Source organism: Pipistrellus hanaki (assembly GCF_964339955.1).
Source record: "Pipistrellus hanaki genome assembly, chromosome: 2".
NCBI classification, from domain to species: domain Eukaryota; kingdom Metazoa; phylum Chordata; class Mammalia; order Chiroptera; family Vespertilionidae; genus Pipistrellus; species Pipistrellus hanaki.
The window spans coordinates 180,243,118-180,266,619 of NC_140504.1; the positions used below are offsets into that span (position 1 = coordinate 180,243,118).

Below are 23,502 nucleotides of genomic sequence, written 5' to 3' on the forward strand. Positions count from 1 at the left end.
GATCCAGTTTTATTCTTTTCTCCCAGGACTTGTTTAAGAATGTCTCTATCCCCCATTTCCCCCAAGAATCTGGATTTTGTTCTTGTTACATTTGTGTTGTTTTCTGTTTTTATTGTCATGTGGTTAAAGAATGTAGTTTGTACTATTCTGCCTTGGGGATTAAATGAGGACTTCTTAGTAGCCAGGAGCTTGTTTTTAAATTCCCGAAGTATCTGAGAAGAATGCAGGCTCTCTGCAGGATCCAGAGGTCTTACAGAGAGAAGGGCAGCCCAGGCCTGCAGCCTCCCCTCCTGCATCTAACCTCAGCTCTCCCTGCAGCCTCCCCTCCTGTATCTAACCTCAGCTCTCCCTGCAGCCTAACCTCCTGCATCTAACCTCAGCTCTCCCTGCAGCCTCCTGCCTGCATCTAACCTCAGCTCTCCCCGCAGCCTCCTGCCTGCATCTAACCTCAGCTCTCCCCTCCTCCTCCCCTCCTGCATCTAACCCCAGCTCTCCCTGCAGCCTCCCCTCCTGCATCTAACCTCAGCTCTCCCTGCAGCCTCCCTGCCTGCATCTAATCTCAGCTCTCCCTGCAGCCTCCTGCCTGCATCTAACCTCAGCTCTCCCCGCAGCCTCCCCTTCCTGCATCTAACCTCAGCTCTCCCTGCAGCCTCCCCTCCTGCATCTAACCTCAGCTCTCCCTGCAGCCTCCCTGCCTGCATCTAACCTCAGCTCTCCCTGCAGCCTCCCCTCCTGCATCTAACCTCAGCTCTCCCTGCAGCCTCCCCTCCTGCATCTAACCTCAGCTCTCCCTGCAGCCTCCTGCCTGCATCTAACCTCAGCTCTCCCTGCAGCCTCCCTGCCTGCATCTAACCTCAGCTCTCCCCACAGCCTCCCCTCCTGCATCAACCTGAGTTCTCACACTTCCTTGACAGGTGCCTGGGAGCACAATACTGGACCACCCTGAGGTTCAGTTTCCTCATCTGTAAAATGCAGAGTAAAAGTTCTACCTCCTGGAGTTGCTGCTGGGATTAAATGAGCTTTGTAATAGCAATTAGATCAGTTTTACTCAATTTCATTTTTTAAATCCATTATATCAATGGTTCCCAATCAGATGATTTTTCTACACCATCACCCCACACATTCACACCCAACTAGAACTGTAAATTGGGATCTATTGAGGTAGGATGCTTTTTCAAAATCTCTTGATAGATAGATAGATAGATAGATACCCTGTTTCCCTGAAAATAAGACAGTGTCTTATATTAATTTTTGCTCCCAAAGATGCGCTAGGTCTTATTTTCAGGGGATGTCTTATTTTTCCTTGAGGAAGAATACGGTACACATTTATTGTTAAATGAAAAATAAAGGAAATTTATTACCTGTATATGGTACGGTAGTACGGTAGTTGTCAACACAAACCAGACAAACTGAATCCTACACTATCAAGAATTTACTCATTTATTCAATGACAATCATATCATCATCTTCTGGAACATCATCATAACAATCCAATTTCTGAATTTCCTGGTGAATTTCTTGTGACTCCATTTCTTTCAGAATCAGTGGACCAAATCTCTCATGTTTAAGTAATAGCATTCTGAGACAGAGCCTAGGAGGGCCTTATTTTCGGGGGGATGCCTTATATTTCACTCAGAAGGAAACCTGTAAGTAGGTCTTATTTTCGGAGGATGTTTTATTTTCGGGGAAACACGGTAGATAGATCCTATAGATATAGCGTCCATATACTCAAACATACTCAGATCTTAATCTTATTTCTCCTTTGGAGAAACACTGATGATGAGCCACCTGTACTGAGGGGAGTGAAGTGTGTATTGAGGTGGGAAAAAACGTAGGGACCACTACTCAACAATCTTGGTTTTCCTTTTTTATTTGATTTCAGTGATTGAGAATGCTGTGTGAAAGTGTCTCCATATAATTATGATGTTTTGTTATCTTGTGTTTCTAACAATTTTTTTTTTTTTTTTTTTTTTTTTTTTTTAGTTTGGGAAAGTATTTTTAATTATAGTTCAATGAAACAAACAAAAACCAGTGAGGTTTCATTGAGTAATTGAGAAAGTATTGACTGGAAGTCTAGAGATTTAATAGAGTACAGGGTTTGGAAAAGTTGGTTTAAGGTTGTGAATATGTGAAACACAGTTTATTCTTGTATTATTATTTATAAATTATTGTATTATTTTCTTTTTTTATTATTAATATATTTTATTGATTTTTTTTTCCCAACTTCCTCCCTCCCACACATCCCCTCCCTCCCCAGAGTTTTGTGTTCATTGGTTGTACTTATATGCATGTATAAAAGACCTTCGGTTGATCTATTATCTCCCCCAGATCTTCCTCCCCTCCCCTCTGTAATTTGACAGTCTACTTGTTGATATACTGTCTCTATATCTATCTTTTGGTTCATCAGTTTATAATGCTCTTTATTATCCACAAATGAGTGAGGTCATGTGGTGTTTCTCTTTCATTGATTGGCTTATTTCACTCAGCATGATGTTCTCCAATTCCATCCAGGTTGCTGCAAATGATGAAAAGTCCTTCTTTTTTATGGCAGCATAGTATTCCATTGTGTAGATGTACCATAGTTTTTGGATCCAATCATCTGCTGACGGACACTTAGGCTGTTTCCAAATTCTGGCTATTGTAGATTGTGCTGCTATAAACATAGGGGTGCATATATCCTTTCTGATTGGTGTTTCTAGTTTCTTGGGATATATTCCTAGAAGTGGGATTACTGGGTCAAATGGGAGTTCCATTTTCAGTTTTTTGAGGAAACTCCACACTGTTCTCCACAGTGGTTGCACCAGTCTGCATTCCCACCAGCAGTGCACGAGGGTTCCTTTTTCTCCGCAACCTCGCCAACACTTGTTGTTTGTTGATTTGTTGATGTTGGCCATTCTGACAGGTGTGAGATGGTACCGCATTGTTGTTTTGATTTGCATCTCTCGGACAATTAGTGACTTTGAGCATGTTTTCATGTGCCTTTTGGCCTTCCTTCTGTCTTCTTTTGAAAATGTTCTATTTAGGTCCATTGCCCATTTTTTAATTGGATTATTTATCTTCCTTTTATTTAGTTGTATAAGCTGTTTATAGATGTTGTCTAACAATTTTTATAACTGTGTTTCCCTAACATATCTTTCCTCATTTTCTCTGACAGTCTTTTCCTTTTAAAAGGAAGTTTACTTACTGATTTTATAAGTGGAACATCTGGTCTGCTCCCTGTCCACTGTTTTGTTCTTTCTGGGTTTTTATTTGGTTTTGAGTTGATTGCTCCTCAATTTTCCATTCATACTGACCCCATCTCTAACGTCCATTTTTTTTTTATATATTTGGACTTTTATATTAATGTTATTAGTTATTATTTTTAAATTATGGACTTCGTCCTCAAGAACAAGTTTTTATTTTTACATTGAGTTTTATTACCTATTCATAATCATTTGGAGGTTTGCTATACTTTCCAGGTTGTCTTTATCCCTGGAGTTTTTTATTTTCTTAGTTTCTTTTTTTTAATAAGGCTCATAACTGCAATATTTTCTGACACTTTGCATGTATGAGAATGAATTTCCTTTAACATGTTATATAATTGACAACTTGATTCTAAATCAAGTTATGGGTCACACATTTTTTCTTTCAGCACTGTAGTATTCCACTCTATTCCAACAGCTATAGTTGCAGATGAGTTGGAGTCCAACCTGACTCTTTATTTTGTAGGTAACTAGTGCTTTTCTTTCTAAATGCCTTCCATGCTTTTCTTAATTTCTAAAATCAAAAAGCCCACCGGGATGTTTTGGTTAGAAATCATTTTCCATTCATTAGAACTGGTACTTAATGAACAATTTCAGTCCAAACCTTAAGTCTCTTTTAAGCGTAGGAATGTTATCTTCTTTCCCAACTTATTTTTCTCTCCTTCGATTTCTCTTGCCTTCTCTCTCTCTAGAATTCTTGATATATGCATATTGGATTTTTTTTTTATCTGTCTTCTATGTCACCCATCATTTCCCTCATTATTTTAATCTCTTTATCCTCTTTCTATGGATTCTGAAAGAACTTTCCAAATTTAATCTCCATGTTGCTGTTCCATTTCTGCAGAATCCATCTGCCACGTACTAGCATTTCTCATCTCTTGGAAGCCTTTATTAATCTCAGCTCTTTCCTTTGACATGTCTTTCTCCTCTGATTTCACAGGTGCAATGCTAGATTTAATCTTGTGACAGTCATGATTGACAGTCTTCTGAGATTTTGTCTGTTCTTTGTTGTAGTTCGCATAAAAATATTCGTATTCGTTTCTCAAGAGTGCTTTCCTCCCTTAAAACTTTGAAATATTTTCTTACGTCCAGTGATTTTACTAGCGCTTGCTTAGCCATGGAGAGGGATGTCTGCATATGTTCAGGAATGAAAGTCCAAATGGGTTCTGTAGCGGTTATGAGGGGTCCTCATCCACACATGTCAGGCCTGGTGATGGGAGAATGGAAAAGCTGAGTTTTGCCCCCCTCACATCCATCAAAGGGAGATGGTAGCGATAACCTTCAGAAGGAGACCCTCTGTCTTCATGAGTTTTGGTATTGTTGGGTTTGTGGGTTTTCGTTTTTTGTTTTTTTGTGTGTGATGTTTTGTTTTGTTTTGTTTTGTTTTGTTTTGTTTTGTTTTGTTTTTGCTTTGGCAGCCAAGATTTAGCTGGGGCAATGACTCCTAACAGGCTCAGCCACCTGGGTCACATGTAAGTCTAAGTGCTGTGCAAAAGGCTGTCCACTCCCTGTAGCTCTCTGCTTCTTGGCTGATTCCAACTCCAATCTTCACCGCAGTGAAAATGGTGCCTAGCTGTCTGCATCCCCCACTTCCCTTCTGTTGGTGGAGTCAGCAGCCATTCTCAGGGGGGCATCACGCAGAGTGGCCATGCCATTGCCCGTCACTCCATACTCCCTCAGCCCCACAGGAAGGCGATGATGACCAAGACTACGCTTCCCGGCTGCAGGTCTGGTTGCGCTGTCTTCATCCCGTCCGTCTGTTCCACATCAAACAGGAGGTGCACCTTCATCTTCTCTTAGAACGACTGTCAGACTCCATGTGCCCATTCAGGTTCCCACCAGTTTGGGTGACAGTATGTCCTGCTTTGCCTGGGACAGTCCCAGCTTCCACTTGAAAGTACAGCCCCAGTATGAGTATTTACAGCATGCCCTTTTAGTCCCAAAAGTGTTTTCGGCTGGGCAATAAATTATACTATCGCTCTGGTCATTGATCATTTCCCAGAGAATCTGGGAAAGGCCAGTTCCTCTCAAAGATCACAGCACCCTCCTTCTCCGAAGCTGGTGCTTTTTCTTCTGTCAGACGGAGGGCAGCTCTCCTAGTGAACTGGTCTGCTAATGGCCATTGTCCTCATCCCTTGGGTCAGCACATCTTTAGGAGCTTTCTCCTCTCGAGGCAGGTCTTTTGATCCTTCGGAATCTCTTCCTTGATCTGTTGACTGGGGTTACTGAGCTCTTGTCATGCCAACCTCACATTGACTGTGGGTCAAGGTAAGGCCATGGATGCCAAAGCCTCCTGCAAAGTGTACACTGAAACGTGCAGTAAAAATGCAAGGTTTCACCGAAACTGGTCTGGCTCAGTGGATAGAGCGTCAGCCTGCAGACTGAAGGGTCCCGGGTTTGATTCTGGTCAAAGGCATGTACCTTGGTTGCGGGCACATCCCCAGTAGGGAGTGTGCAAGAGGCAGCTGATCGATGATTCTTTCTCATCGATGTTTCTAACTCTCTATCCCTCTCTCTTCCTCTCTATAAAAAAATCAATAAAATATATTTAAAAAAAAAAAAAAACATGTGAGGTTTCATTTCAGGAAGACCTGGGTGTGGAAGGAATTGCTGTGAGGGGGATGGGCACCCTCTCCTTCCTGGCCAGGATTCCAGCTGCCAGGCCAACTGTGGGACTCACTGCCTTCCTCTCCTCCTCACCCCTTATCTCGGCAGGGGAATCGCTGCCCTTGGCCACCTCCAACCAAGTTCTCATTAAGTTCAGTGCCAAAGGCCAAGCACCAGCCAGAGGCTTCCACTTTGTCTACCAAGGTATGCGGGATGTGGGCATGGGGGGGCCCAGGCAGTCTCAGGTTTTCAGTGACTCAGTGTGACCTCTGCCCCTTAGTCTGAGACTCATTCTTGGGGTATTTGGGGCAGTTAGTAGTTTTCAGGGCAGTTCTTTGAAATTCAGTTTGATTTTACACATTCATTTACTCAGTAGACAATTCTCAGACCAAACTGCATGTTGAATGAGAGGAGAAGTCAGACATGGGAAGCTAATTCAATCCCTGTCCCGTCTGGTACAGCCCCAGAGGCAGTGGGAAGACCAGCCCAGGCCTTTCCTAGACTTTGCTATGGAGCTTGGTTTTGTCCACAAGGCCCAAGAAAGATATGGGGAAACACAGGCTTGGCAGTGAGACGGACTTGGAATTAGATGCCAGCCCTGCCACTTTCTAACTGGGCACCAGTTACTCCAGCTTTTGGAGTCCCAGTTTCCTCAACTGTTATATGAGAGTAATAACATGTCCTCACTGGTAAGATTAAAAGAGCTCACGAAGTAGCCAGACCAGGCAGGTCACCAGTCTGTGTTCTCTTTTTTACTGGCCCTGGTCCCCTGCAGGCCCCAGCCTCTGCTTGCCCAGGAGAATGTCCCCTTTTTAGGGCTCAGCCTAAGTGTGGTTCTGTTCCTTCGATTTTCCAGATGAGCTACCTTGCCCTGTGCAGGGGGAATCCTGCTACAGGCGATGCCATACCTGGGCCTTGGTTAAAGGTCCTGTCTACCATGGTGGGTGGGAAGAGCAGAGATTCGGGTGATGGAGACCAGAGCCCTGGGCAGGTCTATAGTTCATGGGAGAAGAGACCAAAAGCAAATGAGGGCACTGATGTGGAGGAAGGGCCGTTCTCCCAGATGGGGAATGTGGGAACCTGGTGGGGAGGGGCATCGTTGGGAAGGCAAGGACCACCGCTGGGCCTGCAGCCTGAGCTGGGGACTCACACCGCCTCCCTGGTTTCCAGAAGCTGTGCTGAAGCATAGTGTGTTCACCTTTATTTCAGTAAATGGGCCTCCTCCTGGGAAGCCCCCCCCCCCCCCCCCCCCGGCTAAAGGAGAGTCCCCAGATTCTCTCAGGGCCCCATCCAGGCTGTCAGATCCAGTCCAGTGTGTGTCCATTCCTGGGCCCGTTTCTAGAAGGGAGAGGCCGGCCCCTCAGTGCCCTTGTCCCCTGCAGCGGTGCCCCGAACCAGCGCCACGCAGTGCAGCTCTGTGCCCGAACCCCGCTATGGCAAGAGATTGGGCAGTGACTTCTCCGTGGGGGCCATCGTCCGCTTCGAATGCAATTCCGGCTATGCCCTGCAGGGGTCACCAGAAATCGAGTGCCTCCCTGTTCCCGGGGCCTTGGCCCAGTGGAATGTCTCAGCACCAACATGTGTGGGTGAGTACCTGGACAGCCAGGACTCGGACATGGGTGGCTGGAAAACAGTCCTTTCTCCCTGGGGAGGCAGCAAGACCCAGCATCTACCCTGGGACACACGCAGCCCCTGGCTGCAGCATAACTTAAGTAGGGAATCCTGTTCCAGTCCAATCACTAGTCCTGTGGGTTGAATGTGAAGACAGCAAGGAGGAGGAGCTGAGGTTGCTACGGGGTGGAGGGACGTGTGAAGGGACATGTATGGGGCCGGGCCCTTGAAGAGGGTTGCATGAGGAGGATTCACGGAGAGGGTGGGACTGGGGCTCTACTGGAGAAGCCAGCAGCGGGGAGGCTCACAAGCAGGCTGGGAAGCCCTGAGAGAAGTCTGTTTGGGGAGGTTCCCCTGGGACACCCTCAAAGACAAGCGTCTGACCAGAGTTGCCTCCTCCCAGTGCCATGCGGAGGCAACCTCACGGAGCGCAGGGGCACCATCCTGTCCCCTGGCTTCCCGGAGCCCTACCTCAACAGCCTCAACTGCGTGTGGAAGATCATGGTCCCCGAAGGTGCTGGCATCCAGGTAGGGGCGAGGCGACATCTCCATCAGGCAGGTGGCAGGAGACATAGCCCTGTCCCTGCCCTTTAGGCCAAGTGTGGCATCGAGGACCACAAACAGAAAAACAGACGGCTCATGGCCCAGGCACTGCAGGGGTAGGGAGAGTGAGGGGAGAGCCAGGTAACAGGGAAGGAGGAGGGGTAGGCACTGACTCCAGCCATCAGGGTGGGCCAGAGAAGGAGGTGGGCCTGGAGCTGAGTACAAAGATTGCAGAGGCATTATGGGAAATAGCTTTCAAATGGCTTGAAGGGTTTGTATGGGGGTTTTCCTTAAGATTGTGGGGACATTGGAGGTAAAGGGAAGGAGCAAACCCAGAAGCACACACCTTGAGTATCACATTTGCAGTCTGAACCGTAGGGAGAGAGTTATGGCCATAATGGGTGCCCAGTGGTCCAGCCTAAGAGGAGGAATCCATAGGCTGTCTAACCAGCAATTCAATCCCTCCATCTTCCCAGATCCAAGTCATCAGCTTTGTCACAGAGCAGAACTGGGACTCCCTGGAGGTGTTTGATGGTGCAGACAACACGGTGACCATGCTGGGGAGTTTCTCAGGTGAGGTGGGACCTCTATGGACCTCAGCTCAGATGGTAGTGGTGGGCTTTATTGTTTTTTAATTAAATGTATTGGGGTGACCTTGGCTGATGAAGCTATACAGGTTTCAGGCGTACAATTCTACATCACCTGTGTATTGTATTGTGTGTTTACCACCCCAGGGCAAGTCTCCTTTTATTACCATTTATTTACACATACACACCCCTCTTTCCCTCTTCTACCTCCCCAGAACCCATGTTGCCACGATATAAAAAGGAATCCCGTGCCCCAGATAAACTGCCTGAACTGTCTGTATTGCCCAGATAAGGAGACGTGTCAGAGTTATTTTACAGATGGCTGAAAGGGAACCAAGATTGTAGGCCACCTGAGGAGCTCAGCCTACTGCTGCCATGAGGCTCTGTCACTGCTCACTTTGCAGAAAGCTGTTTGTGGTCTCCCTCCTCCCTTGGAGACCAGGCACTCTGAGAAGGGCTAATTTGTCTTTTAGTGTGTGTCATCATTGGGGATATTTGGGGTCTTTGGGAGCAGAACACCCTCAAGCAGCAGAAGCAAGAGGAAAAGGGAGGCACTCCGGGGATGGGGAGGCTAAGCCTGAGTGGTCCCTGTTTCTTGCCATAGGAACAACCGTGCCTGCCCTTCTGAACAGCACCTCCAACCAGCTCTATCTCCACTTCTACTCAGACATCAGCGTGTCGGCAGCTGGCTTCCACTTGGAGTACAAAAGTGAGAGTCCAGAATCTCAGCTGTGTACGGGGTTTGGGGTGGGAACAGACAGGTACTGAGTGCCCAGGATGAGTAGGGGCCATAATGGTGCTGCGTTTTCTCCATCCCACTCAAGCCTTAACACAGACCTAGATGATACCTCGAAAGCTCAGAGGAAATCCAAAACCTCCTTAAGGCTGCACAGGCCGTGGAGACGGGATTCTCACCCAAATGGCAGTCACTCAGAAACCTGTGGGCTTGCTCTGTGTCCACACCAGGAATGGAAAGGGGGCCTGGTCATTGGCCTATGCCTGGTGTATAGTTTGGGATGTGAGAAAACAGAAGTGATCTCCTTTAATGCTGAAAAAGCAGTCTCTCCGACCCCTGGTTCTGTGTAGCAATTGTCTTTGGCAATGTGGGGCGGCAGGGCTGGCTCCACTGTCTGCCAGCATGGGCCTGTCAGGTGGAAGGCCCAACTGGTGGTAGAAGCCTGACAGGGTCAGCACTGGGTGTTATGCAGATGCTCAGCTGGTCTCCAAAATAAATGAGCTTTATCCAGGAAGCTGGGAGAGGATTAGCCTGAAAGAACCAAAGAGTACCTAGTACAGATTGAAGCAAAGACCCTGACGGGGAGAGGATAGGGCAGGACCTCTGGATCTTCCTCCACAAACCTCTACGGCTCTTCTCAGCTATCTCGGGTCTTTTAAGCAATCCACATTTTTTTTCTTTTACCCTCTTTTCTCTATTCTTTGCATTTTTGTGTCCTTGTTCAGTTTGTGAATTTGAGTGCTTAAATGTTCCCGAGAATCTTCTCTTTATTCTCATTTTCCAAAGACATACTTTCTTCCTAAATCTCTTTGTCATCCTAGTGCCTCATTCCCAGGCAAAAATCCACCTCTGCCCAATTTTTCCCCCCAAGGAAGCTGGAAGTTTTCTCAGCAGCTGATGTTTTTCATGCTCTGTCCTCTCATTGGGGGAAAGGACAGGGAGAAACAAAGCCCCCATCGGTATTTAGAGACCAAAATCCCTAGGACCCAAGACCCTGTAGATACCTTTTTTTTTTTGTAGATAATCTACAAAGAGGTGCCGATGGAGGTTTAATTGCTATCACACAGGCAATGATTTTGAAGAGTCATATTTTCTGCTATGACTTATATTTAATGTTTATTTAATTGAAATGTAAATGAACAATATGCTTTCAAGAGTAATAAATTGCATATGATAAAAATAATGCTTCATTTATTGCAAGCATGGCTTAAGTCATTAAAATCCAGGTTTGCATTGCAAGAGAAATGAGAATGTCTCCGTCCTTCTTTCTCTCTCTGGCCCCACCTTTCTCCCCATTTCATATTTTCTCCCATCGCTCTTGCTCTGGCTTTCTCTCTTTTTCACTCTGCCCCTCCTTCTCCTCTGTCTATCACTGCCTTTCCAAGAAGTAGGCCTTGGGTTACTAAGTTGTGATCAACACACTAAATACTGAGTTGTATTCTACTTGGAGTGCAGGGAGGAGTGGGAAGAGATAAATAAGATGACAGCCAAGATGAAGTACTTTAAATTCAGTTTAATTATGGTTTTAATTCTATCCTTAAGGTCTCTTGTCGCAGCTGGTGAGATTTGTGGGCGTAGATCCAAACAGCCTTCATTTATAACTATCACGTTCACTTACAAGCCTATGTAGCCCCTGGCCAGTTTTGCTCTATGGTTAGAGCATCAACCTGCAGACTGAAGGGTTGCGGGTTCTATTCCCAGCATGTACCTTGGTTGCCATTCAATCCCCAGGCCTGGTCAGCACTAGTGCAAGAGGCAGCCAATTGATATGTCTTCCTCATGTCAATGCTTCTCTCCCTCTCTCTTTCTCCATCTCCCTCTCCCTCCCCCTCTCCTCTCTCCCTTCCACTCTGTCTGCAGATCAATGGGAAATTATCCTTGAGTGTGGATTTAAAGCACACACACACACACACACACACACACACACACACATATGTAGGACAGAAATTGCCTGGGAAGAGCATGAGGGAACTTTCTAGAATGATAGTAAGTTATGTAGTTTTGATGATTTTCAGGAGGGGAGAGCAAGGCTGGGGTCAATGTGAGGTCAGGTGGCCTTAGAGTTTGGCCCCCACCTGGGCAGACCTGGAGTAGGATAGGGTTTGATTTGCACCCCAGCTCTGTGGCTTACTAAGGGCAGGTTTCTGTAAATTGGGATGTTAAGGCCTGTTTCCGGTGGATGAGACCATGTGCATGACACACTCACTCCACTTGCTCATGGGCAGTGCTAAGGGAGTGCTGCTCTGGCGATGATGGTCTGGGGTGGACAGGGGGAGGAGGCAGAGGGGGGAGATTGAGACAGGTGCCCTAGCAGAGCTCTGTGCGCCGTCCTGGGTATGTAATAAGGACTAAATGAGCACAGGCTGAGTTTGAAAAGTCAAGAAAGGCAAGGGAGGGAGGAGCATTTGGAACCTGTAGAGGAGATTTTGGAAGGGGACCAGGCCAAGATCATGAAGCATATAAGAATGTCAGGATGAGAAGGTGAGATTCCATGTACTGGGCGATAGGGACCCACTTCAAGTTGCTGAACAAGGAAGTCCCAGGATTCAAGGAAAGAAAGAAAATATCAGGTGCCTGTGAGCATAGAATGGATAAGAATAGAATGGCTCAAAGGAGGGTTGACGGGGAGGCTGTTGGGTCCGGAGGTGAGTGAGGACCGGAGTGGCCATGGGAGGTGAAGTGCGAGGACCCCCAGCTCTTCTCCCAGAAAAGAGCTGGCCTGACTTGAAAACACAGCAAGAGAAAGAAGGTAGTGGAGTGTCATCCACTGGCCAACTTTCTCCCGGCAGCCTGTCCCAGCGAGGGTCTCTGAGCCCCTGACATCACTGAGCTGGCCCTCTGATAACCGCTTCATTTCCTTCTTGCTTTTCCTTGGCCTTCTTCCCAATTTCTTAGTCTACAGGAGTTGTCTCCTCAGGGGGAGGAGAATGGAGAGACTTTGGGAGTCTGGGGCAGGAGTGATGTGGGAGGAGTCCATGGAGATGGGTCAAAGGGCTTAGAATCAGGGATAGGCAGTTCCCAAGGCCTTCTGGGAAGCCCAGGAGGCAGGTGGGCAGCCAGAGTTCCCATAGGACAATGTCCACCTGCCCTAAGGAGCTGTATTCTGTGGAGCCACTGAGCCTGGTAAATATTCCGATTTCCCTGTGCTCTGTGAGGGGAAAGGGTTGGGAAGTGCTAGCCTGGACACAGAGAGCAGGGAAAGCCCAACTGGAGGCACCGCTCTCCTCCCTGCTGCCAGCATCGCCCTCAGCCTGCAAGCGCATTGACCCGCTGGGCTGGTCCATTCTCCTTTCCGTCTGTCTGTCTTCTCCAGCGGTGGGCTTGAGCAGCTGCCCAGAACCTGCCGTGCCCAGTAACGGGGTGAAGACTGGCGAGCGCTACTTGGTGAACGACGTTGTCTCTTTCCAGTGCGAGCCGGGATACGCACTCCAGGTACCTCCCCTTAGCGACCAGGGCAGGAAGCAGGTGTCCCCTGAGATGCGCTTGGCCAGCCTTGGCATCAGCAGAGCCGGAGTCACCAAAGAACAGGGTGCAGCCCCCCAGCTGCCCCAGGGACCTCTATCCGCTCCTGGAGCTGTTCAGGCAAAAGACAAAGTTTACCTACTTGAGCCATTTGGCACAAGCCAGCCTTGAATGCATTCCCGCAAAGTTTCGGTTTGATTAGGTTTTAGGAAAATTTAATTTTCCTTTGAAGGCCAGGAGGGAATCTGGTAATGAAAGGAAGCTCACAAGGAAGCTTGATAATGAGAGTTCTCCGGTAACAGCTGTTATACTAGTGAGCATCAGTCCCCCAAATGTCTCCCTGTGCCTCACTTACCATCCCACAGTGGACCTCCGCATCTTGTCCCCTAACACAAGGTCCCCGAACGAGCCCCCCTGTGTATACAAGTGTGCCCCTTGGCAGCCTGCCCACCCCTGTTCCTAATTCCTCCAGGGCCACGCCCACATCTCCTGCATGCCCGGAACCGTGCGGCGCTGGAACTACCCGCCTCCGCTCTGTATTGGTAAGAGAGCCCGGACTCCTCCAGTTCCCTCCCATCCGTGTTCCACGGGGATTGGAGCTCAGGGACATGCCAAAAGGCAGTTTGGTTTTCTGGGTTAGTTCAAAGGCAGTAGCTGTGGGTCTGATGTTTCTGTAAGCTTTCACTCTCACTCAAGGCTGCCATGATGTTTGGAAACCTTCACCCCTGTAATCGAAAAAATTACCGAAGGTGATGATGGCCATTCTCCTTCCAGTTAACTGACCAAACCCCAAATGGACCGTCTAGGCACTAAGGGCTTCCGCTTATGACTTTTCCTGGCACAGAGCGATAAAATCCACCAGCAGAAATGCTGAGGGTTACATGTTGAGTGAGGACTTAACTTGGTTTGTTTTCTCACCCCATGCTGAGCAGAGATAAAGAGATCCGTGGGTACAAGAACAGATGGGGTCTTCTGGTCAGGTTGGGGAGGGGAGAACTAGCAATAAGTAGTGAGTGTCTGCTGTGTGCCAGGCATCGAGCCACACGCTTCTTTGGAGGGAGTATCGTTATTCTCGTTTTTGTACATTTAGGAAGGCGAAGGCTTTTAGGATTAAAAAGAAAGTGGTGGAGTCGGGAGTGGAAACCTAGGTTTCTCTGATGCCGAGGCAACTGTAAAGGGCCCCTCGAGGCTGACCCTGGGCTAGGAAGCAGGGTGAGTTGAAGGAGTGTCACTTGGGTATAATGGCATTTCCCTCCTGTGATCTCACCGGGTACAGGGCCTGGTAGTGTGCGGAGCCCTCCAAATTGTGCCTGGCCAGCCCAGGGCTCTTCCTTCTGTTATGTAATGCAAAAGCTCCACTGAGGAAGCCACTCACATCAACAGCAGCTGCCACTGGTGGAGGGCTTACCATGCGTGGCAGCTCCTGTTCCAAGTGAAATTCAGGTTTCTGTTTTAACCACCCTGTGACACAGGTATCCCACAGTTGGAGGAAATTGAGGTGTGGAGGGTGTAGAATTTGCCCGAAGTCACATAGGAAGTGGAAACATTGGCACTTCAACCCAAAGTGATCAGTGCCAGAGCGCCTGCTCTGCACCAGGCACTGTTCTCTTCAGGCCTAAACAGGCCCTCTCCCAGAAAGCATTGGCCTGGACCTCAGAGCCCTGCCCTCTGCTCCTTTCCCTGGGTCTATAGCTGCCTAACCCTTTTCTGTTCATATAACCTTTTCCTAATAAGATGTGAAAGGACAGAATTTATGTCAGTTGATCAGGCTGTTGTGGCCTTGCAGACTCAGATGACTCTGAAGTCACCTCGATGAGAGTCTCAGGTGCCCCGCCTCAGTGGCTGGCTCCCCATGGAATGGTCATCTTTGGCTGAGCATCTGTTGACCATTCAACCCCATGGAGTATAAACTTGAAAAGAGCCTGGCATAGTGCTGAGCACATAGTGGGGATTCAGTGCATGCAGTTCCCTTCCTTCATCCTTTTTCTTCAGTCTTGGAAGAATTGGTTGGACAATGAAGAGAGGGAGATTTAGGGGATAGTGTAAGAAATGGAAATATTTCCATTTCCACTTTTTATGTAGGAGCTCACTAAGGGAATTGACCTGCAAAAGACATGTTCAAGGTCAAGGGTCCATAACTTGGGTTTGTGGACAGACTGCTGGAAGGTCCAAGGGTGCTGGATTTATTTGCTCTGTTCTACCCTGTGTACAGTTATTTAGGGAGATGAACTGTAGGTTCTTTTAGATTCTCAAAGGGGTTGATGACTTGGGAAAGGTTCAAAACTGCTGCTCTAAGTGAGCCTGAAAGGTTGGCATGGCCCCATGCTCTCCTTGATGCTGTCCTAACCCTCTGGTCTCATTGTCACAGCGCAGTGTGGGGGAGCAGTGGAGGAGATGGAGGGGGTGATCCTGAGCCCCGGCTTTCCGGGCAACTACCCCAGCAACATGGACTGTTCGTGGAAAATAGCACTGCCCGTGGGCTTTGGTGAGTCTTCACGCCTAGGTCTCTGCTTAAAGCACCTACCCTGTTTCCCAGAAAATAAGACAGTGTCTTATATTAATTTTTGCTCCCAAAGATGCGCTAGGTCTTATTTTCAGGGGATGTCTTATTTTTCCATGAAGAAGAATACGGTACACATTTATTGTTAAATGAAAAATAAAGGAAATTTATTACCTGTATACGGTACGGTAGTACGGTAGTTGTCAACACAAACCAGACAAACTGTGAATCCTACAGTATCAAGAATTTACTCATTTATTCAATGACAATCATGTCATCATCTTCTGGAACATCATCATAACAATCCAATTCCTGAATTTCCTGGTGAATTTCTTGTGACTCCATTTCTTTCAGAATCAGTGGACCAAATCTTTCATGTTTAGCAATAGCACTGTCTTTAAATGAGTACTTCTTGTCAAGGTAGCCTGCTCGCAGTGCATTTGCAATGCAACTGTCAGTGATTTTCTCCCATAAATTCTTCACCCAAGTAGCAACTTCTTGCAGTTTAGGTTTCACAAAGTTTCCACCCTGATTTCTCTCCATTCTATTTTCACCGGTTGCTAGACACCAGTCGGGTGGCCCTAGCGACCAGTTTACGGTAAATTAATTTTCATTCTGAGACAGAGCCTGGGGGGAGCCTTATTTTCGGGGGGATGCCTTATATTTAACAAAGAAGGAAACCTGTAAGTAGGTCTTATTTTCGGAGGATGTTTTATTTTCGGGGAAACGCAATATTTGCTGTGATCACTTAGCATAACCTTGGCTGAGGCAACTTAGCCCTCTGCCTCTCCATTTCCTCATGTTGACCTCTTGTATGATCAGAAATTCCATTAAGAATGGTAGAAATGAGTGTTTTAGAAGCATTAAATGTAACAAGGGTGGGGAAAATCCTAGGAATTGCCATTATTACTATTATTATTATTTGAGTAACAAGCTAAAACCCAGGACTGTGGAATGAGAAATTACTCAGGGATGGTTAGAAAGAAAACAACAATCTATTTTACAGTCATTGGATCTCAAATTGTGCTTTTAACTATAATATCCAGTTTCTTGTCCTAATTAAATTGAGCCAAAGTCAACATGAAATTGAGTTTGCATTCTTCATAGGTACATTCTTGCCAGCTTTGAAGATTGGGAATTTTTTTTTATTTTTATTTTTTTGAAATGGAGTATGCAGTAGGGAGGACAGTGATCTGGGTACGAAATTTAATTGCTGACGATTCATCACATATTGTGTACTGAGAATATAATTTAACCCCAAATAAATCTGTTGAAGAGAAAAGGGCTTGTGTTGACATGGAACTCATGGGCTGTCCACGTAGGTCATCTTCCGAGTCACTGCTCTGCTCCTGGGAAGGAAATGTCCCGAGGGGATCTTTCCTGCGTGGGCCTGGGATCTCCCAGTGTGTGACCTCAGGAATGAAGACCATCTATTCTGTCCTTAATTCAGCCTCAAGTGGGTCTTCTCATGGAGAAGGGGTTTTTGGGAGAAGGCCATCTAAACTGGCCTTCTTTTCATCTGTCCTGAGGGAAGGACAGAGGTTGGTGACCCTCCAAAGGATGGAGTCTTATATTTAGAACCACCTTCAGAAGGAAACCAAGTCGGATGATGGGCCTAAACACAATGATGATGACTTGGGCAGCCTTGGGAAACCCCCAGATTTTGAGACACTGAAGGAGGAGGAGCTAGGATATCCTATAGCTCTTCATTCCAGACATGAGCAAAAGAACCTCAGATGATAGAGGAATAGTGGGGAGAGCAACATCCAAAGGAAAGCAGAAGTTTAAGTGGGGGGTTTATCACTGTTCTCTCCTGACATTTAGCCACCAGAGTTCTCTGAGTCCCCGGGAAATAGGCCTTCTGCAGGGTCCAACCACAGAAAACCAGGATCTCTTCCTCCCAGGTAGTGCCAATATGGCTCCAGTGTGTAAAGAGCCACAACATTTACCAGCTGCTGCCACTGGATAACAGTGGGCACATCCCATTCTTTCCAGGCGGCTCATTTCAAAAAACTCATTTCATAGAGCCCCTTTGATGGACATGCAGCCCACAGTGTTGGAGTGATGCATGGGCAGGAGAATGGAAAGCATAGGTGATATGTACAAAAGTGTTCATTACAAAATTATCCACAATTTGGAAACAAATCTACATGTTCACTGGTATGGGTGTGAATAGTGTTACTGGATAATTCATAAAATGGAATTAATATGTTATTGAAAATCAATGAACTGTATATTTTTGAATATCAAGAGTAGGCTTTGGAAAACACAGCAGTGAGCCTGGTCAGTGTGGCTCAGTGATTGAACACCTTCCCAGGAACCAAGTGGTCACCAGTTTGATTCCCTGGGTTGCAGGCTCGATCCTCAGTAGGGGCATGCAAGAGGCAGCTGCAGGTTGATGTTTCTCTTTCATCGATGTTTTTATCTCTCTATCTCTCCCTAAAATCAATAAAAACATTTTTAAGAGAAAAAGGAAAACACAATATTAAATAAAAATAAGTTTACTCAACTGTATATAAAGTATAATATTATTTATGTAATATTTAAAACAAACCCACATATATATATTTAAGAATCATGAGCTAGAAAGTTTCTTCCAAATTCATGGTAGTGACTGCCTCTGTGGAGGAATGTAGGGGAATGGGATAGGGCAGGAGACATTAAGGATCTTCAAAATCACATGTCAAGTCTTTTTCTGTTCTTTAAATAATCAGATGCAAAAGCAAAATCATGCATATGAGCTCATTCTAAGCAAATTTTAAAGTACATATGAACAAATTTTTAATTAAAATTATCTGTAATCTCACCGTGCAACCACTAACAGCTTCATCCTCACCATTAAAAGGGAACCCTCGTGAAGACAAGGGCCTTGTAGATCTCATTCATCCCTGTGCAGTGCCTTCCACAGCCCTGATGCAATCAATATTGTTAGAGAATCAATGAATGTTCTTTTAGATTGTATCTGCAAAATTGAAAATTATATACAACCTACTGGTTTTGCAATCAGATTTTCACAACATTATAGACATTTTTTATACTCAATAAATATATTTCTTTAATATCATTTTCAATAGTAATCTAATTTTGAGAAATATTTTCATTAACAAAATCAATAGTCCCACCTCCATTCTCCAAAGGCTATATTAATATGTAACTTAAGGACTTAATTAGCTATTTAACCTGTCAGGTTGCTAGGAGATATTGATTCATCCCATTCGATCCTAAAGTATAAATTTTATTTGGCTTCTTAGTAGAACAGATGGGACAAGGTATTCTGTTTCTGAATTATCTTCAGAGTTCTAGAAAACACCAGTCTTGAAGTTCATGTCTTTCAATTTGGTGGGGAAGATATTATGTTTTTATTGATTTTTAGAAAAAGAGGAAGGGAAAGGGAAAGAGAGAAACATAATTGATCAGTTGCCTCCTGTAAACCCCCTTCTGCGAAGTGAGCCTGCAACCCAGGCATGTGCCCTGACCAGGAACCAAACCCATGATCTCTTGGTCCATGGGTCCACGCTCAACCCCTGAGCCACACTGGTCAGGCAGGCATATTATTTCTAAGTATTTATTTTAGCAAAGCTATCTTTATACTAATATAAGATATAAGAATCACAAATTAAATCGTTATCTTAAACTTCATTTTCAATGAAATAAAATAAACTCAAAATGGAGCTCTGAAATGACTGATGCCCTTCCTTTTGAATGAATAATATTCGTTTAAATTTAGTCCTGTCTGAAGACAAGGGGCTTGGTTGGCAACTCCCAGGGCCTGTTCTGGGAATCCTGATTGGGCAGGAAGTCAGTAGCCAGGATGTGTGGGCTCTGGCAGGAAATGCATTCACTAGGCGGCACATTTGAAGTGGCACTGTATTGCTTTGGGCACTGTCCACCTCTGTCTTGCTCCTAGGAGCTCACATCCAGTTCCTGAACTTCTCCACCGAGCCCAACCATGACTTCATAGAAATCCGGAACGGCCCCCACGAGACCAGCCGCATGATGGGCAGGTTCAGTGGAAGTGACCTTCCAAGTCCCCTGCTCTCCACGTCCCACGAGACCACCGTGTATTTTCACAGTGACCACTCCCAGAACCGGCCAGGATTCAAGCTGGAGTATCAAGGTGAGGACAGAGAAGGCCCGTGTGCTCCTGGGTCCCTCCCCATCTCTCAGCCTCCCGCATAGGAGAATGGAGAACACAGGAAGGACTGAGGGGATGGGGGACAGGCCTATCCATGGAGGCTCCTTTTCGCTGAGACTGTCTGACCCCATTTGTAAGCCTTTTCTGGGGTGGCAGGCCCAAAGCACCCCCGGAGGGTCAACCTCTGTCCAGGCCCAGGAGCCAACAGCTTTAGCTGAAAAACAGATCCATCAGTTCCTCTCGGGCATCCCTGAGTGTGCAGCCAGCTCTCCCCTGGATAGGCTTACTGACTCCCTGTGGGTCCTCCTTGGTGTCAGGTCCAATTACACACAGCAAAGCTGTGACATGATGGAAGATCCCAGTAACAATCCCAGGAGAACCCAGGGAGCCTTCACAATGAGATGGGCCCACTTACTGCTCCTGAGGGTTTTCCCGTGTGTGGCCCAACCACATTCACTACACATTTCCTTCCCTAGTCAAAAGCCTGAGACAGATCTCATCCACTCCTCCTGGCGCGCTTTCCCAGAAGCAGGCCTCACCCACTTCAGCTCCAGCATCCTCTGTGTGAGTCCCACACCCCGTGAAGCTGCAGGGGGGCTTGTCATCGTGGCCTGACCTTACCTGTGCCTGCCAAGTGCACACAGCCTTGCCAGCCTGGTAGTGTGGGGCTGTCAGGTGGGTCATGATGCATCAAATGGCCAGTCTGTCCCAGGAGAGGCACAGGCTCAAATCCGTGGTCAGCATTCCTCTCCAGGACAGACGCATGCCTCTCAGGCTTCCCTGAGTGTTAGTTTGCTAGGGCTGCTCTAACCAAGTACGGTAGACTGAGTGACTTCAACGACAGAAGTTGAGTCTCTTGACACTTCTGGAGGCTGGAGGCTGGAGGTTTTGAGGTCAAGGTTTATTCGGAGGCTGTGAGGAACAGTCAGTTCCATGTCTCTCCCCTGCTTCTGGATGGTCGCTTGCCATCTTCGGCATTCCTTAGCTTGTAGAAGTATCTCCCCCATCTCTGTCTTCATCTTCTCATAGTTTCCCTCCTCCCTGTGTGTCTGTCTCCAAAATTCTCCTTTGCCTAAAGCAGTGGTCAGCAAACTTCGGCTCATGAGCCACACGCAGCTCTTTAGCCTCTTGAGTGTTCTAATGCCATTTCTTCAAAATAGACTCGCCCAGGCCAAAAAAAAACGACTTCTGTGAATGGGCCATGAAGTTTCAATCGCACTGTACAATGCGGTTTGCTGACCACTGGCCTAAGGACACCATTTATTTTGGATTAGGACTCACCCTAATGACCTCATTGTCGATTAGGTAAAAAAAAAAAAAAAAAAAAAAAAAAAAAAAAAAAAAAGGTTAAGGCCCTGTCTCAAATAAGGACACATTTGGAGGAGGTGGATTTTGAACTTTAACAGAGGAAGTTGGGAGAACACAAATCAACCTGATGCCCTCTGCCAGGCCCAGTCTCTCCTCGAGGCTTCTCCTCTCGGATAATGCAAGTTGATGCCACCATTATGATAAGAACAAAGGCTCTGGGGCCTATACACACACTGCCTTTGCCCCTGTGATGGGCACAACCCTGCCCACTGAGTCCATTGATAAGCTCAGCTATCCTTGTCAAGGCTGTCCTCTGAGACCCTCAGACTTTATCAACTTCCATCGAAGGGACCTACCTACTCCCCAAGAGCCCTGGCCTCAGGCTTATCCCCTCCCATGCTCACCAAACCTCCATCTTTGAGACATACCCCTTCTGAGGCAGGACTGCACAAGGGCAGGACTGTGTTGAGGCTCCAAGGTGACGGGCCCACTCTCTGGGTTAGCGTTCCTCTCTGTGACATGCTCACTGCCCCCCTGAGCCTTCACATGGTCAGAGACCCAGTCCTCCCAGGCCTTTTCCTGGGGTTGTGGGAAGGGAGCAGGGAACAAGACTGGTTCTGTGGATGCCTTTATAAGCTCAACACCTGTACCAGGAATCAGCCCAATTAGATGAGAGGCCCAACAGCATCCCCTGGGGTTCAGTCTATCACTGTCTTCCTTGAGCTTGCCTTTCTCATGGAAATGTTGGTAGGTGACATTTATTAAGCCCTTACTATGAACCAGTACTATGCAAAGAGTTATGCATTTATTATCCTACTTAATCCCCATAATAACCATTTTCTGAATAAGAACTGAGCTACAGAAAAGTTGCATAACTTTCCCAAAGCCAATGACTAATTAATGCCTAAGAAAACTTAGGCATTAATTAGTCATTGGCTTTACCTCTGTGATGACGCGGCCCCTGTGGTCTGGCTAGGGAGAAGGTGCCAGAGTGAATAAAGGAACCTTCTCTCCTGATCTTTTCTAGCCTATGAACTTCAAGAGTGCCCAGACCCAGAGCCCTTTGCCAATGGCATTGTGAGAGGAGCTGGCTACAACGTTGGGCAATCAGTGACCTTTGAGTGCCTCCCAGGATATCAGCTGATGGGCCAACCTGTCCTTACATGTCAACATGGCTCCAACCGCAACTGGGACCACCCCTTGCCCAGGTGTGAAGGTATGGCCCTCTCTCATCCCTTGGGATTTTTCTGAGGGAGACTGATCCAGAGCAGTCCTATACCTACTTATCTGGTCCATGGGATCACTCACATGGGGAGGTCCTGGAAAACCCTGTCCATCCTGTTTTCCTATGGATGGGACCCAGCCTATCCCCATGGAGGGATTCTGGAGACAGAGCTCTGGACCAACCCTAGAGAAAACCTGGAGGAGATAGGAACCACAGCCAAGGGAAAACATACTCAGCCCTTGGGACTGTCCAACCTGAGGAGTCAATGTCCCCAGTCAGAAGGAAAGACTCTGCTTGAGGGTGTAGGAGCGGGAGGTGAGTTGAGGGATAGAGAGGTAGAGTTAATCATGGCACCTTCCCAAAGAAAGAAGAGAATAAAGCCTAGAAAAAGAAAGCATCTTGTCCCTGTCGCCACCTGCCCCATCCTTATGCTCTTTCTCCTACATGTGCCTAGAGAGATCTGAGTTGATCATATGAGGGAGATAGAGGTGGTACTTTCCTGGGTCTTCACTAGCCAGAACCGGGATGGAAGAAGACCTAGAGTTTGTGCAACCCCTTTTGCTCACCTCAGTTCCATTTTCCTTCATTTTCACTCTTGGGCTCAGCATTTTCCTGGAGAAAAGCTGGGATTTGTCTTAAAAGGGTAAGTGTGGCAGGGGGACAGCAGAGGGAAGGAGGAAGTGACCCAGCTCCAGGTCAGCTCTTCCTGGGCTCCGTCCCTGAACCACTTCCTGTCGCTGAACTTCAGTTTCTTCCTTAGTTCAATGGGGCTTCTCATCTCTGCTTTGTAAGAGCTGGAAGGGTTCCAGGATTCCTGAAAGTGCCCAGAACAGTCACTGGCTCACTCACAGTGAGCTCCAAGTATTAATTCTCCAATGAAAAACAGACCTTGTTTGCAGAACTGAGTTGTGCTGGTGTTTGAATGGAAGATCATGATTTCTAAAACGCCTAACCACCCTTCTCCCAAGTTTGCTTTTAGATTTTCACAACTATCTCTGTGCAAAACCATCACTTATGTGACAAGCTTCATTGTGGGCTCTCTTCCTTTTCTTCCTTTTTACACCTCATGCATCTTTTTGTGGCATCACAGGAGAAAGGAAGGAGCAGTGTTCAGTAGGACATCTCGAGCCAGAAGCCCCTGTCCCTCCTGAGAGAGCTCTTTCCTTGGCTTCCTTGATGCCATATTCTTTTGTTTTTTGCAATTAACCTTTCTGTCTGTGCCAGCTCTTTGGTCATTGTTTTTCTTCGCCTATCCCAAGGCATCTAAACCCAACATGTTCAAAATGAACTCATCATCCTTCTGCCATGAGACTGAAATTCTCATCTAGTGACGGGCACCTCTAGTCACTGGGCTACTCAGCCCTTAATGTAGGTACCTTCCCTCTCATTCATCTACCACAGTCACCAAGTCTTCCTAGTTTTACCTCCTATTTATCTTTCCAGTGCATCCACTTCTCTCAGTCCACTGCCTCTACCTTAATCCAGGCCACCACTTAGATGAGGCTCCTCTCTGGTCTCCCAACCTTCAGTCTTGCACTCCTCAGTC

At 46.8% G+C, this 23,502-nt stretch overlaps 1 protein-coding gene across 9 annotated transcripts in view; it reads left to right on the forward strand.

Moving 5' to 3' along the window:
* CSMD2 (CUB and Sushi multiple domains 2) overlaps positions 1-23,502 on the forward strand; it is a 541,275-nt gene that overhangs the window by 444,317 nt on the left and 73,456 nt on the right. For all 9 annotated transcript variants that reach the window (XM_084873018.1, XM_084873017.1, XM_084873019.1 and 6 more), the window contains 10 exons: positions 5,958-6,053; positions 7,232-7,435; positions 7,864-7,988; positions 8,480-8,576; positions 9,195-9,299; positions 12,640-12,758; positions 13,261-13,330; positions 15,157-15,273; positions 19,196-19,405; positions 21,759-21,947. In XM_084873018.1, the coding sequence (XP_084729144.1) occupies positions 5,958-6,053; positions 7,232-7,435; positions 7,864-7,988; positions 8,480-8,576; positions 9,195-9,299; positions 12,640-12,758; positions 13,261-13,330; positions 15,157-15,273; positions 19,196-19,405; positions 21,759-21,947 (1,332 nt within the window). The remainder of the gene's footprint in view (positions 1-5,957; positions 6,054-7,231; positions 7,436-7,863; positions 7,989-8,479; positions 8,577-9,194; positions 9,300-12,639; positions 12,759-13,260; positions 13,331-15,156; positions 15,274-19,195; positions 19,406-21,758; positions 21,948-23,502) is intronic.